The 14,061-nt window shown below is 34.7% G+C and overlaps 1 protein-coding gene across 2 annotated transcripts in view; it reads left to right on the top strand.

The window, feature by feature from the left end:
* pea (ATP-dependent RNA helicase pea) overlaps positions 1-14,061 on the top strand; it is a 319,525-nt gene that overhangs the window by 148,818 nt on the left and 156,646 nt on the right. For both annotated transcript variants that reach the window (XM_090402685.1, XM_090402684.1), the window contains exon 11: positions 4,220-4,304. In XM_090402685.1, the coding sequence (XP_090258811.1) occupies positions 4,220-4,304 (85 nt within the window). The remainder of the gene's footprint in view (positions 1-4,219; positions 4,305-14,061) is intronic.

The raw sequence follows: 14,061 nt of genomic DNA, 5'->3' as shown, positions 1-14,061 counted from the left end.
TAATGAATAACAGAGGGGATAATGTACATCCTTCTCTCACACCAGATTTAACATTAAACCATCTTCCTGTACTTCCTTCAATTCTAACTGCTGACTCACAACTCAAATAAAGACTAAGTATTGCTTGATATAATGCCCCATTGACACCATATAACTGCAGCGTATTGAATAGCTTCTCTTGGCACCTTGTCATATACCTTTTCCAAATCGACAAAACTTAAATACAGATCTTTGTTATATTCCCATGCTTTCTCGACTATTTGTCGTAAAGTGAAGATCTGATCCTGACAGCCTCTATTTGGCCTGAATCCAGCTTGTTCTTCACCAAGCTTTTCTTCCACAATTCTTCTCAACCGTTTCTCAAGTATACTTGCGTAGATCTTGCCAGGAACACTCAGTAGGGAAATACCTCTGTAATTCTCACAATCAGTTTTATTTCCCTTTTTATATATGGGTACTATGAGAGCTCTACTCCAATCATCGGGAATTCGCCCCTCTGTCCAGGCTTTCTGAACTATGCAGTGCAGCCACTGTAAGACTCTTATACCACCATACTTCAGCATTTCTGGTCGAATATCATCTACTCCTGCTGCCTTTCCACATTTCAAGCGTTTGATGGCTTTTTCTACTTCAAGTATGGATATGTATTCCTGACTGCATGCCTGGTCAGTGTTTTTTATCACTGTGCTGTCATCACTGCTTGTTTCATTTAGCAGTTTTTCAAAGTAATTACTCCATACTTCAAGGATATCTTTTTCTCCTGTTTTCATTTCACCTTTATCATCTCTAATTCCTTTTACAGCACTCTTTCCTCTATTCCTAAGCTTCTTCAACAACCTCCAGAATATTTTGCCACCTTCTTGATATTTATTTTCTATATTCTTGCCAAAGTCCTCCCATGACTTTTGTTTAGCTAGTTTTACACACTGTTTAGCTTTCTTACACATGTCTCTGTATTCTGTAAGAATAAAAGCTGACTTATTTGCCAGGAACTTTTGATATGCTTTCTTCTTTTCCTTCACTGCCTCTTTAACTTCCTGTGTCCACCAGGGAGTTCTGATTTTTTTATCTTTGCACACAACCTCACCACATGCCTCTCTGGCAGAATCAATCAATGTTTCCTTCAGAGTTTGCCACTGAATCTCCAAGGTTTCATTCCTGTTTTCAAACTCTTTCATTTTCTTTTCAATAATATTTCTGTATTTTAGTCTACAGTTTACATCTGAGAGCTGCTCAACTTATATTCGCTTTAAAACTTTCTTACATGTTATTCTTTTCAATATGAAATTCAATTTTATCCTGCTCAAGACTAAATAGTGATCACTTCCAATTTCAAATCCTCTGTACACTCTGGTGTCCTGCACCAGGGAGAAAACATCACTATCAACAATAACATAGTCAATGAGACTTTTCTTATTTCTAGCCTCTTCTCTCCATGTGAATTTGTGCACATTTTTATGTTGGAACATGGTGTTAGTAATAACCAGTCTCCATGTCCTGAGCAGAAATCCAACAGATATTTGCCATTATTATTAGCTTTGCTCTTTTCTCCAAATTTTCCCAAAATATTTTTGTATGTCTCACAATCATTTCCTACTCTACTATTTAGATCCCCAACAAGGACCAACTTTTCCTTTTTCATTGTGTCAGTTGCTTTTTCTAAAGCCTCAAAAAATTCCTCCATTTCTACCTTAGTAGAACCTTCTGTGGGACCATAGGCACAAATAAGTCTCATTGTCCAGTTCCCCATTCTCATATTTGCCCACATTACTCTACTTGAGACTGACTGCCATTCAAGAAGATTAGCCTCGTATTTTGTGTTGAATACTATGGCTACTCCTTCTTTTCCTTGATTGTTATTGCCTGAATATAACATTTTGTATTTATTGCTCAGAAAGAGCTCACCAGTTTTGGTCTTTTTTGTTTCAGTCACCCCTATTATGTCGATCTGGTACTTATCTAATTCCTCAGCTAGCTGCATTTCTTTGCCAACTTTTCTTAAGTTTTAAAAGAGGTATACCATGAGTTGACATATCGATACAAAATTAATAACGGGAAAAAACTCATGTACAAAGATTATTTAATAGTATAATTTTCGCCTGTGTGTCACAGGCATCTTCAGTACACTAAGTTCAAATTAAACAATAACTGACAATTCCAAAAAGCGCCACCTAAGTAGCTGGTGCAAGATAACTAAAAAGTCAATAACTTTTCTAAAAATAAAAAAAAAAATAATAATAAATAAATAAAAAATAAAAATTAAAATAAAATAAAAAAATAAATAAATAAAAAATCAATACAATAAAAAGTTAGGAAAGATTAGCTGATTTGTAAAGTACCATCTACCATAAAGGGGATAGACGTAAGCTGTCGGATCTGTTTAAGTTAGGAGAATGAAGTAGAGTTTCACATGTTTCTTTATAAAGGCGTTCCATGAGAAACTGACTTTTGTGAAGAACTCTTGTCTTTCTCCAATGAACTCTGTGTCTAGTGAAGATGGCATGTTCTGCAAGTCCAGACTTTTCAGGTTTAAAGTATTCAATATAAGATTGGTGTTCTTCTAGCCAAATAGAGGCAGATCTTCCCGTTTGTCTGAAATAAGATAATCCACAAGAGCACGGAATCTGGTAGACACTTGGATGATTAAGATGTGGAAGCTTGTCCTTAGGAGAAGTGAGAAAGGTGGAGATTTTTCTAAACAGTCGAAAGGCAACTAAAATATTCAGTGGTTTTAAAACTTTTGCTATACATTCACTGATGCCTTGTACATAAGGGATAGTAATGTGCATTATTTCTTCTATGTATTTTTCAAAAATATTTCCACTGAATATTTTTGTTGCCTTTCGAAATTAGAAAATATTAGAAAAATCTCCACCTTTCTCACTTCTCCTAAGGACAAGCTTCCACATCTTAACCATCCAGGTGTCTACCAGATTCCGTGCTCTTGTGGATTATCTTATTTCAGACAAACAGGAAGATCTGCCTCTATTTGGCTAGAAGAACACCAATCTTATGTTGAATACTTTAAACCTGAAAAGTCTGGACTTGCAGAACATGCCATCTTCACTAGACACAGAGTTCATTGGAGAAAGACAAGAGTTCTTCACAAAAGTCAGTTTCTCATGGAATGCCTTTATAAAGAAACATCTGAAACTCTACTTCATTCTCCTAACTTAAACAGATCCGACAGCTTACGTCTATCCCCTTTATGGGAGATAGTACTTTACAAATCAGCTAATCTTTCCTAACTTTTTATTGTATTGATTTTTTTATTTATTTATTTATTTTTATTTTTTATTTTTAGGAAAGTTATTGACCTTTTTAGTTATCTTACACCAGCTACTTAGGTGGCGCTTTTTGGAATTGTTAGTTATTATTTAATTTTAGCTTAATGTACTGAAGATGCCTGTTACACACAGGCAAAAATTATACTATTAAATAATCTTTGTACGTGAGTTTTTTCCATTATTCATTTTGTATCGATATCCTTTTCTTTTCAGTGAATGCATGGTATTTTTAAAATTTTTTTATTAATTTTTTTATGTAGGAGCCATCTTGCATATGTGTGGGTCTCCATCTTGCAAAACATTTGGAGAAAAGAGAGGTGAGCTGGGTTTTGGCTTCCATGGAATATTTCTGGTTTGTGTATCAGCTCCATAAACTCTGGGTACTAGCTGATTTCTAGATGTGGGACATATTTTGATATCTCTTGGCCACTTGATATGACCTTTAAGAAATGATTAGTTATACTTTGTGCATACCAGTTGGGAGTCATATTCCAATAGGGTGTAGGTGTTTTTGTCATTGAGCAAGTTCTACATTTTGTAAATATATGCATTTGTATTTATGACTACCATAGGGGTACTTTTTTCAGTCTTTAATCCTACAATGTACTTGTTATGTTGTATTTTTTGAAGTGCTGTCCACTATTTTGAGCTATCAGTGACTCCAATAATGAATCAGAATAAGTAATTTTCAGCAGTAAGAATTAATGGGAACTTCTTTACTAGCAAGTAGAGTAATTTAAAGGCAATAATGAGCATTTATGTTTAGTTAACTGCTTACACATGGTATGAGATTACAAGCAGTATCAATTTTGCATTTAAAAAAAAAAATACAATATGTCCAAAATTTTTCTGAACTATTGTTTTGAAAATGTCTGTTTTAATATTTTAGAAAACAAAACAAAAAAGAGCATAAAATATTTTCTGTGTTCCAGATGTTAGCTGCTAATTGCATAGACAAATCAGAGCTTCCAGACTTTGATGATACCACAGGACTGTTGCCAAAAGATGAAGATGATGGTAAGTAATTTAGAGATAGCATTGCTGATATTATGGATAAAGAGTAATATACTTGTGTTTAAATGTTTTATCTTTTATAACTTTGGAAATTTTTCTGAAAGATTTCATGAAGTTCTTAATATTTGATTATCCACTGGAAGAAGCAAAGCTGTTTTGGTAATAAAGCTGCGCCTCTATCCAATGTAGGCAAAAATTAAGAAAAAACACTATTAAGAAAAAAATATGCTAGCAATAGCAACATAAATCCCACTATTGAAATATCTTTTCATGCATTACAATCCAAACACATCCCTGAAATAGAGAATATCATTATTATTGATTTAAGAGGAAACTAAACCAAATTACCTTCTGAATCTTTAGTAATATGAACCATTGAATACGCTATAAGCACAAAAGGATTTGGGCCTTCCCCAGTGGGGAATAATTTATTTGGTTTAAATACTCTCTCTCTCTCTCTCTCTCCCTCTCACAGTATTTAAACCAAATAAATTATTCCCCACTATTCTTGAACCAATCTGAAAATTATCTATTTAAATGAAACAGTCAGTACACCATCATGTTGCTGGTTTGCTGTATATGTTATGTTCCTTTTTGCTCTTCAATTTTCAGTTTTCTTTAAAATTTTATATTCATAGTTTGCTTAATGTGTTTTTATTATTGGTTTTATTCATGTTTTCTTCCATTTGATAAATATTTATGCTCATTTATTGGTTCTTCATCTTCAACAATTATTGCAAATTATATACCATCTCAGCTTTTTATTCATATGGAATTTCCTCCCTTTTCTCCCCCATCCCTATTGGGGCAAGTTGAGTCCCCCTCATGGGAATTTAAGTATTTATGGCTGTAGATCCGTGTGTTCACGGGGCCGGTTTGCCTGCTTGTGGGATGAAAAACCTCAGACAAACTGGGGAAAAAAAACCTGCTGTCTACGCCCAACACCGGCTAACTTGGCTATGGCTGAGGAAGATCCTTAAGCTCCTCACATCAGTGACAGGAATCGAACCCAGGACACTCCTTCCCCAGTCATATGGTTGCGAAGCACATAGCCACTAGGTAAATGCACGAACACCATCTCACCAGCTAAATCAAGCCTTGTATCAAGTATATCATCCTTAATGGCAAACAAATAATCTCTTTTAGTTTAAATCTTATTTTTATCTTAGGTTGGATTGAGGAGAGCTCTGTTACCAAAATAGCTTTGCTTTTTCCAGTTGTATTTTATGTGTAGTCATCTAACATGCTGTTTAGACCATTATTCTAATGACTAAATGAAATGAGTAAAATGTTTAAGAATATTTATACATTTAGTTGATAGCTAAAACACTCAAATCTCAGAAGTAAATGTTTTAAACACAGATGGAAAGAAAATTCATGTTCTGAAATAAGTACCAAGAGTGACAGTGTGTTTTGATGAACAGTCGGAAATGAGTTTCAAACAGAGAGCTGCGATTGACTTTTGTGTTAAATTTGGTAAAAGTTTTACCGAAATGCTTCAAAAAGCATACGGTGATGAATGCTTATCACCTACTCAAGTTTACGAGTGGTTTAAGCGATTTCAAAGTGGTCGTGAAATGCTTGAGGACGACGAAAAGCCAGGCTGTTCCAAAAACTGGATGGAGCGAAGTTAACATTCAAGTATGATTTCATCAAAAAATAAACCGAAATCGTCCATGAGATTGATTGAAGATGAATTGGAGATTCCAAAATCAACTGTACACAACATTTTGACTTAGAATTTGGGCCTTCGTAAATTGAATTCGCGATTTGTTCCCACAAGTTGACCAACGACCAAAAAATGTATCGAATCGAACACTGCAAGGACCTCATTAAAACCGCTTGTAAGGACTCAAGCTTCCTTGAAACAATCATTACTGGTGATGAAATGTGGTGTTTTGAGTATGAGCACGAAACAAACAGAGTGCTGAGTGGAGACCGCCAGAAGAGGGGCATCTGAAAAAAAGATGCTTGGAGAAGTCAAAAGTAAAGACAATGCTGATTTGTTTCTACAATTCCAAGGGCATTATCCACAAAGAATTTGTTCTGCCTGGCCAAATGATTAATGGTGAGTTTTATCTCGAAGTTTGAAGCAATTGATAGCTAGAATTTGTCATGTATGACATAAATATTGTGATGCAGGAAGCTGGTCACTTTTGCACGATAATGCACCATTTCATTGTTCGAACATTGTGAGACAGTTTTTGAGCAAAAACCAAGTTTGTGTGTTGGATCACTTGCCATATTCACCTGATTTAGCACCCTGTGACTTCCCCCAGCTTCATTTGCCGATGAAAGGAAAACAATACAGCACCACTGAAAATGTTCAAGGGGCAGTAGCCACGACCCTCAACAGTATCCCAAAAAATCAATATAAAAAAACTCATTTAACGAATTAATTGACCATCCCAAACGCTTTATCGAAGCTGAGGGAAAGTATATTGATTGAAATAAATGATTTGAATAATTATAATTGGTCTGTGTTTTATTTTCTATCAAAAGTTCGGTTTCTTTTTGGACAGAGGGTGTATGTATCATTTGTATACAAATGTCACCATACTTGCCTTTCAAGTTTTACTTCCATTTGCCTCTACATATCTCTGCGAGAGTCAATTTTCAATGCTTTTTCATATCAAAACAAAGGCAAGAAACAGATTGAATGTTGAGGATGACATGAGGTTGGCTCTAACGAACACTTAGCTGTGAATTTTGAAGCTCGTTGCCCAGATGCAAGTACAACCATCGTATTAAATGTTAGGTCAGAATTATATTCTGAAAAATCTATTTTTAATGTGTTTTCTTTACTTTATTAAAAATGCCTTTTTATGCAAATGTGGCAGGGGATCACAGGTTACTTGGCTATTATAAAAGGGTCATAACTCAAAAAGACTTCTTGTAGCTTCCTTAGTGAGAGCCATGTCCTTCCAGTTCTCTTTGTTGGTGGCTTTCCTTTTTGTTTCTGCATAGCCATGTGATCCTGTCCATGATCTTATATATTCAAGCCATATCCTTTGTTTTTTGCCTCTTGATCCTTTTCCCATAATTTTTCCTTCTAAACCTGTTAGTATCCTTTGTCCTGTTGAACCTCTCAGTACATGTCAATCTCATCTTTCTCTGGATCATTTCCTGTAATAAAGATATCTGTGTCTCTTTCTCTGTAGGATATCTGTATTTGTCACATGTTCTGTCCATGAACATTTCAGAGCTCTTCTATAGCACCACATTTCAAAGGCCATTATCTGTTGTATTACTCTCTTCTTGAATATCCAGGTCTCACTTCCATATGTGAAAACTGGCCACACTAATGTTCTTATCATTCTTTTCTTTGTTTCGATACAGAACTTCTAAGCAGATCTTTATTTTTCCAGAAGACAACTTTAGCTATGGCTGTTCTTATTTTTATTTCTTTATCTTGCTTTCCATTTGCAGTAAAGTAGGTGCCTAAATATTTGTATTCTGTTGTATGTTCAGTTTTCATATTGTTTATGAATATATCTGGCTCAGATCTGTTTTCTTTTGAGATTTTCATAAATTTGGTCTTTTTTGAATTTATACCTAATCCAAGTTCTTTACTTTGTTCAATTAGTAGCTACAGTAATTTAATTAATTTATTTCAGTTTTCTGCTATTAGAATGGTATCATCAGCATATCTAAGATTGTTGTATTTATACCATTGATACTAATTCCTATTTTTTGTTTTTCAATCTTTTTCATCACCGTCTCACTGTAGATATTAAATAGATTTGATGAAAGGATACAACCTTGTCTAACTCTTCTTTTTATTTTCACTGCAGAAGCCTCAGAGTTAAACAGCTGCATTTTCTGTTTGGTGTAAATCATTTTTATAATCTTAAGTACATGATCTTCTGTGTCTAATTTATCTAGTATATTGAATGTTTTATGTTATGTTTTTCCTGGTCAAAGGCCTTCTGAAAGTCTATGAAGCATATGTAAATGTTCCTATTTCTTTCAAGGGATCTTTCTATTAGTATTTGCTGTTTTAAGGATACTTGTGACATAAAACTGAATGATAAATGCATGTAAAAACAAGAAAGATATTTAATTAACCAGATATTTCGGTCTGGAAATAGCAGACCATCCTCAGTGGTATTAGAAGAACAGTTATAAAAAATACAAGCTAGAATATTAACAATGGATCATTTAAAATAGAACAAGCCACGTGATGTTATATCACTAAGTATGAAACAGAATATTTTGAAGTAGAGACATGATTTTAAAAAAAAAAGAGAAAGAAAAGAAAAAAAAATTAATGAGTAATGTTGATTAGACTTTCCCAGATTTTTGATATAGATATACAGTCATTACAATTCAGGTTGGGACGATGGAGCAAGGCCTCCATGCTTTCCTTGAACAAACGTTCAAACCTATAACGGGATCTATATAAAAGGCGAGTCCTGGGCCAAAGGATGTTGTGGTCAGTTTCAATCTCGTGCTGAGCCAATCCAGACTTTTCAGGTTTGTTGTGAAGAATGGAGGATTCTGATCTGCGCACCTATATTTCCACAAATTTGGATTCACATCTTTCTTGCATAGTTCTAAATGTGGCTAAATGTTCTACTCAACGTGCTTATAATAAACTAAGTCATCATCTAAACCGTAAATATGAAGCTCTTTCATCTAGACAATCCAAGTTCTTCATAACTCCAGATAGTTGGATTGTCAATATATCCGGACGTCCTTTAACAGAAAATGAAACCCTCATCCTATCAAAAGGACATGATTTTTCTATTGTTCCTATTAAGATACCATATCTATTTCCTAGTTAACATTGAACGAAATCTCAGTCATCTAACTAGTGATAAAGCTAATGCTCTTCGCCTAGACGTCGCTTCTTCTCTACTTAAGGCCAAACTTCCTCCTTCCAACATATCTCCTGAAATGAAATCTTTTCAGTCCTTGAAAAAAAATAATCACCTCATTATCACCAAAGCTGACAAAGGAAAAGCAACTGTAGTTATGGACTCAGCAAATTACAGAAGAAAACATTCTCTTTTGCTTCAAGATCGCTCCACATATCAAGAAATTGATTATAATCCAACCAAAAGACAAATAAAGAAATTAAATTCTCTCTTAGATGAGGTCATCAGTTTAGATAAAGACCAAATTGAAAGACTTAAAACTCATTTTGCAAGACCTCCTAGATTTTATGGTCTTCCAAAGATTCATAAGATTGACTATCCTCTCCGTCCAATAGTAGATTGTATTGATTCTCCTACTTACCGTATAACCAAATATTTAGCTAAATTACTGAAATCTTACATTGGCAACTCTAATTCTTTTTTAAAGAACTCTTCACATTTCTTAGAAAAATTAAAAAATGTCTCATTGCAACCTACAGATCTTATGGTTAGCTTTGGTATAGAATCTTTATATACCAATGTACCTCTCAAGGAAACTTTAAAATTACTTGCTGACATCTTTCCTGAAGACATTATAAAACTGTTCGATTTCATAATACATTCTGGATATTTCGTATGTCAAAATAAATTTTACAGCCAAATAGAAGGAACGGCCATGGGAAGTCCTCTTTCTCCTGCTTTAGCCAACTTTTATTTAGAACATTTAAAAAAAAGTTCTCTTCTCATCTATTTTCCTTCAACCATCCTTTTGGGTAAGATATATAGATGACATCTTTACTATTTGGCCACATAGCAAAAACTCTTTACCTTCTTTTTTAAACAGTATCAATTCTTTGCATCATCATATAAAATTTACTATGGAAATAGAAGAAAACAACCAGTTATCTTTTTTAGACGTTCTTCTCCTCATCCGGTCACTTCAAATATTCTTACATCTACAGTATACAGGAAACCAACGTTCACAGGTCATTATATCCCTAAAGAATCAGCCCATCATCCATGTCAAAAAACAGGAATTATAAAATGCCTCATCAGAAGAGCAAAAACTAATGGTTCTACCTTTGATTATCTACAGAAAGAACTTTTTACTATCCAACAACACATGAAACTCAATGGCTTTTCTGAAAAAAAGTACTCAACATCTTCTCAATTCTTATAATCCTCCACAAAACAACAAAGTTTCAATACGCCGAGTTCCAATTCCTTATATCTCCGGTATTTCAGAACCTATCGCAAGAATTTTAAAGAAATATGATTTAACAGCTATTTATTCACCTATTAACAAATTGTCTTCTCATTTTCCTTCTCCTAAAGACAAACGCTCAACTTTATCTCTTCCTGGAGTTTATCAAATTCCGTACAACTGTGATCTATCCTATTTTGGACAGACTGGACTTTCTCTTGAAAAAAGAATCCAAGAACATCAATCCTCCATTCTTCACAACAAACCTGAAAAGTCTGGATTGGCTCAGCATGGGATTGAAACTGACCACAACATCCTTTGGTCCAGGACTTGCCTATTACATAGATCCTGTTATAGGTTTGAACGTTTGTTCAAGGAAAGCATGTATTTTTATTTTATTTTATTTTATTTTTTTTAAATCATGTCTCTACTTCAAAATATTCCGTTTCATACTTAGTGATATAACATCACATGGCTTGTTTTCTATTTTAAACGATCTATTGTGTTTACGTGCATTTATCATTTCTATTAGTATTTTTAATTCCAGGATAGCATTAATGGTTCCCATTCCTCTTCTGAAGTCTTTCTATTGTTCACTCAATTCACCGATTAAGGCTCTTTCAATTTGTTTGTTTGGCAATGGTTAAAATAATTTTAGTTGCATGGGATATTAGGCTCTGAGTTCTGTATCTTCGCAATTTTGTGCATTATTTTTCTTTGGAATTGGTATGCAGATAGATGTTGTAAAAACTTCAGGTAATTCTATTGTTTTATAGATATCCTGAATGGATTCCACTAAAATAGTTGTTATTATTGCTAGTCAAAGCTTTCAGCAGCTCAGCCAGGATATTATTGCACCCAGCGGATTTATTATTAATAAGATTCTTAATTACATGTTCTATCCCCTTTCTTGTCGGTAGAGTGGTATCTGTTGTTATGTTTAATTTAAAGTGTCGTGAATCATCTATCATGTTACCATTATCATCATCATAGAGATCTGATAAGTACTCCACCCATCTTCCATTTATCTTTTCCTTATCAATGATTATGTTTCTATATTTGTCCTTGATGTTATTAGACTATGTATGTCTTGCATTTCCATTAAGTTCTTTCAGGAATGCTTCTCTGGTTTTGTTCCTATTTTGTAATTCTTCTATCTCAGTGCACTGCCTATTTATCCAATTTTCTTTCAATCTTATGAAAGAAAACAAACCAATGTTTTATATCTTTCTTCTTCATTTGCTTTAGATAAATATACATATACTTTAGATAGACATATACCAGGGAGACTCTGCCCTCCCTGGTGCCATAATTTTTTAGATATGTGGCAAGTAGAAGGAGAAATGATCATGGAAAGATGAAGTTGAGGGATGAAAGTGGTAGAATGGTAACTGCTGCAGAAGACATGCTGAGGTATTCAGTGATCAATTTGTGTATTTCATCCTGATCAGGGTGGAATAATGAGGAACTTAAGTGTATAGGACATAGGAGAGGATAACTTAATTGTGAGTGAGCAAAAGGTATTTGATGAAATAAATAACCTTGATGTTAATAAGGTAATAGGATTTGATGACATATCACCACACATCTTAAGGGAATGTTCCAGGAAACTGGCAGTAGCATTGGCATGCTTGTTTTGCAACAGCGCAGGTTCCAAGGGAGTGGAAAGAGGGTAAAATTGTTCCACTGCATAAAGGTGGTGATAAGGCTGTAGCTTCAAATTATAGGCTGGTCTGTATATCTGGAGTTGTGGTGAAGAAATGGGTTGATAACAGCAGTATTCTCTGTGGTTATCTGCATGGGTTTGTTAAGGGGGAGATCATGTTTCACTAACTTATGTACTATAACAAGATGACAAATACCTTGGACCGAGGAGATGCATATACAGTGGTTTACTTGGATTTTGCAAAAGGCTTTTGATAGACTGCCATATGACAATCTTTTAAATTGAAACAGATGGGATTGGATAACAGACTTCTGTGTTGGATCAGTGACTGGTTGTCAGATAGGTATCAAAAAGTTGTATGTGGAGGTGCAGTATCTCGAAAGAGAACGGTCACAGTGGTGTGCCGCAGGGGTCAGTTTTGGAGTCATTGTTGTTCAATTTGTATGTTAATGATATTGGGTCGGGTTTAACTAGTGATATCCAGCTGTTTGTGGATGATGCAAAATTGGGAAGAGCAATGTACAGTCAGGCTGATGTTAAACCCGACAGGTAAGTGGATCTGTTAGTTCGATGTTGCCAAGTGTAAGGATTTGAGATTTAGTAAGCAACGATGGATGCAAAGTATACACTTGGTGGGGAAACTTTAACAGAAGTAGAGGAGATGAGAGATCTAGGAGTGATGGTGGACAAGGACCTGAAATTCAGGCGCCACATTGCACAAGTTGTGAAGACATCACATCGAATAATGGAATGATGCAGAGAACCCTGACATGCAGAAATAGAGAAGTTATGATTCCATTGTATAAGGCCTCGATCAGGCCTCATATGCATTATTGTGTACAGATTTGGTCGCCAGGTTTTCATGGTGATGAGGATATGTTGGAATGGGTACAGAGAAGATTCACAAAGGTAGTTGGTGGTCTTTGGAATGTGGAGTATGAGGACAGATTGAGAGAATGTAAGTTGCAGAGCTTCATGAATTGGAGGAAAAGGGGAGGGGATATGATTGAGACATATAAGCTGGTCAGGGGTTGTTATCAGGTAGACATGGAAGAGATTTTTCATAGAATGGGAGAGGGGAGTAGAACAAGAGGCCATTGCTTGAAACTGTGTAAGGAGGGTGTGAGCAAAGGAGTGAGAAGCAGGTTCTTTGCATGGAGGGTAGTTGGTGAGTGGAATGCATTGCCTGAGTGCGTTGTGAACACGAATCAGTTTAAGACCCGGTTGGTGGAGCATTGTATGCAATAGTGAGTATCTCCCACGATGAGTCTCCGACTCCATGGAAGTCAAATGTTGATGATAATAATAATAAATAAGTCTATCAGTCTGAAATTTTTTATTTCACAATGAATTCCTACAAACAATAAATGTTCATTAGTTAGTTCTTTATTGGACCTTTTTTTTAAAAAAAAATATAAAACTTATTAACTTCCCTGGGACTATGCAGTGTTTTTCCTTATTTAGCATAAATTGTTGCATTCATCCTCACTCTTTCACTGGAGTATAAATATTCTTACCTCAGGCAGTTTTATTACAAGACACACAAATCATAAATTCACTACCAGAGAAAAACAGTTTCCTTTACTACTTTATAAACAGTGCATCAAAGTAGAACTCTTCATTAAAACTAACTTACAGTTTCATATTCCTCTAATTACATCACTTGTTCTGATAAATCAATATCACCGACGTCCTTGAGAAAGAAGGCAAAACTTTTCATTTAGTTTCATTTTTCATTTAATATTTAAATAAAACATTTGCTTAATGTTTTATTTACTTTTTGACAGTCTTACTCTTCCACAAAGGGAATTGTAACATTCACCTTGTTACAATTCCCTTTTTGGAATCTGCTATTAATATATATTCTGACAAGTTTACTTAAAACTTCCTAAAACAAAATTCTGTGATCTGTGTTCTTAAACTTCCATTCACTCTCTACTTGTTTTCCTTGTTCCCTGGATACCGAACGCTGTCTCTGTCAGCTCTCAATCATCCATCAGCAATCTCCTCGTGAGCATGTGCACTCTATGT

The sequence above is a fragment of the Typopeltis vanoorti genome, chromosome 13, assembly GCF_054136105.1.
Source record: "Typopeltis vanoorti isolate ZY-2024b chromosome 13, IOZ_Tvanoo_1.0, whole genome shotgun sequence".
NCBI lineage: Eukaryota > Metazoa > Arthropoda > Arachnida > Uropygi > Thelyphonidae > Typopeltis > Typopeltis vanoorti.
The sequence above is the reverse complement of the archived record's forward strand: the minus strand, read 5'-3'. Positions and strand labels throughout refer to the sequence as shown.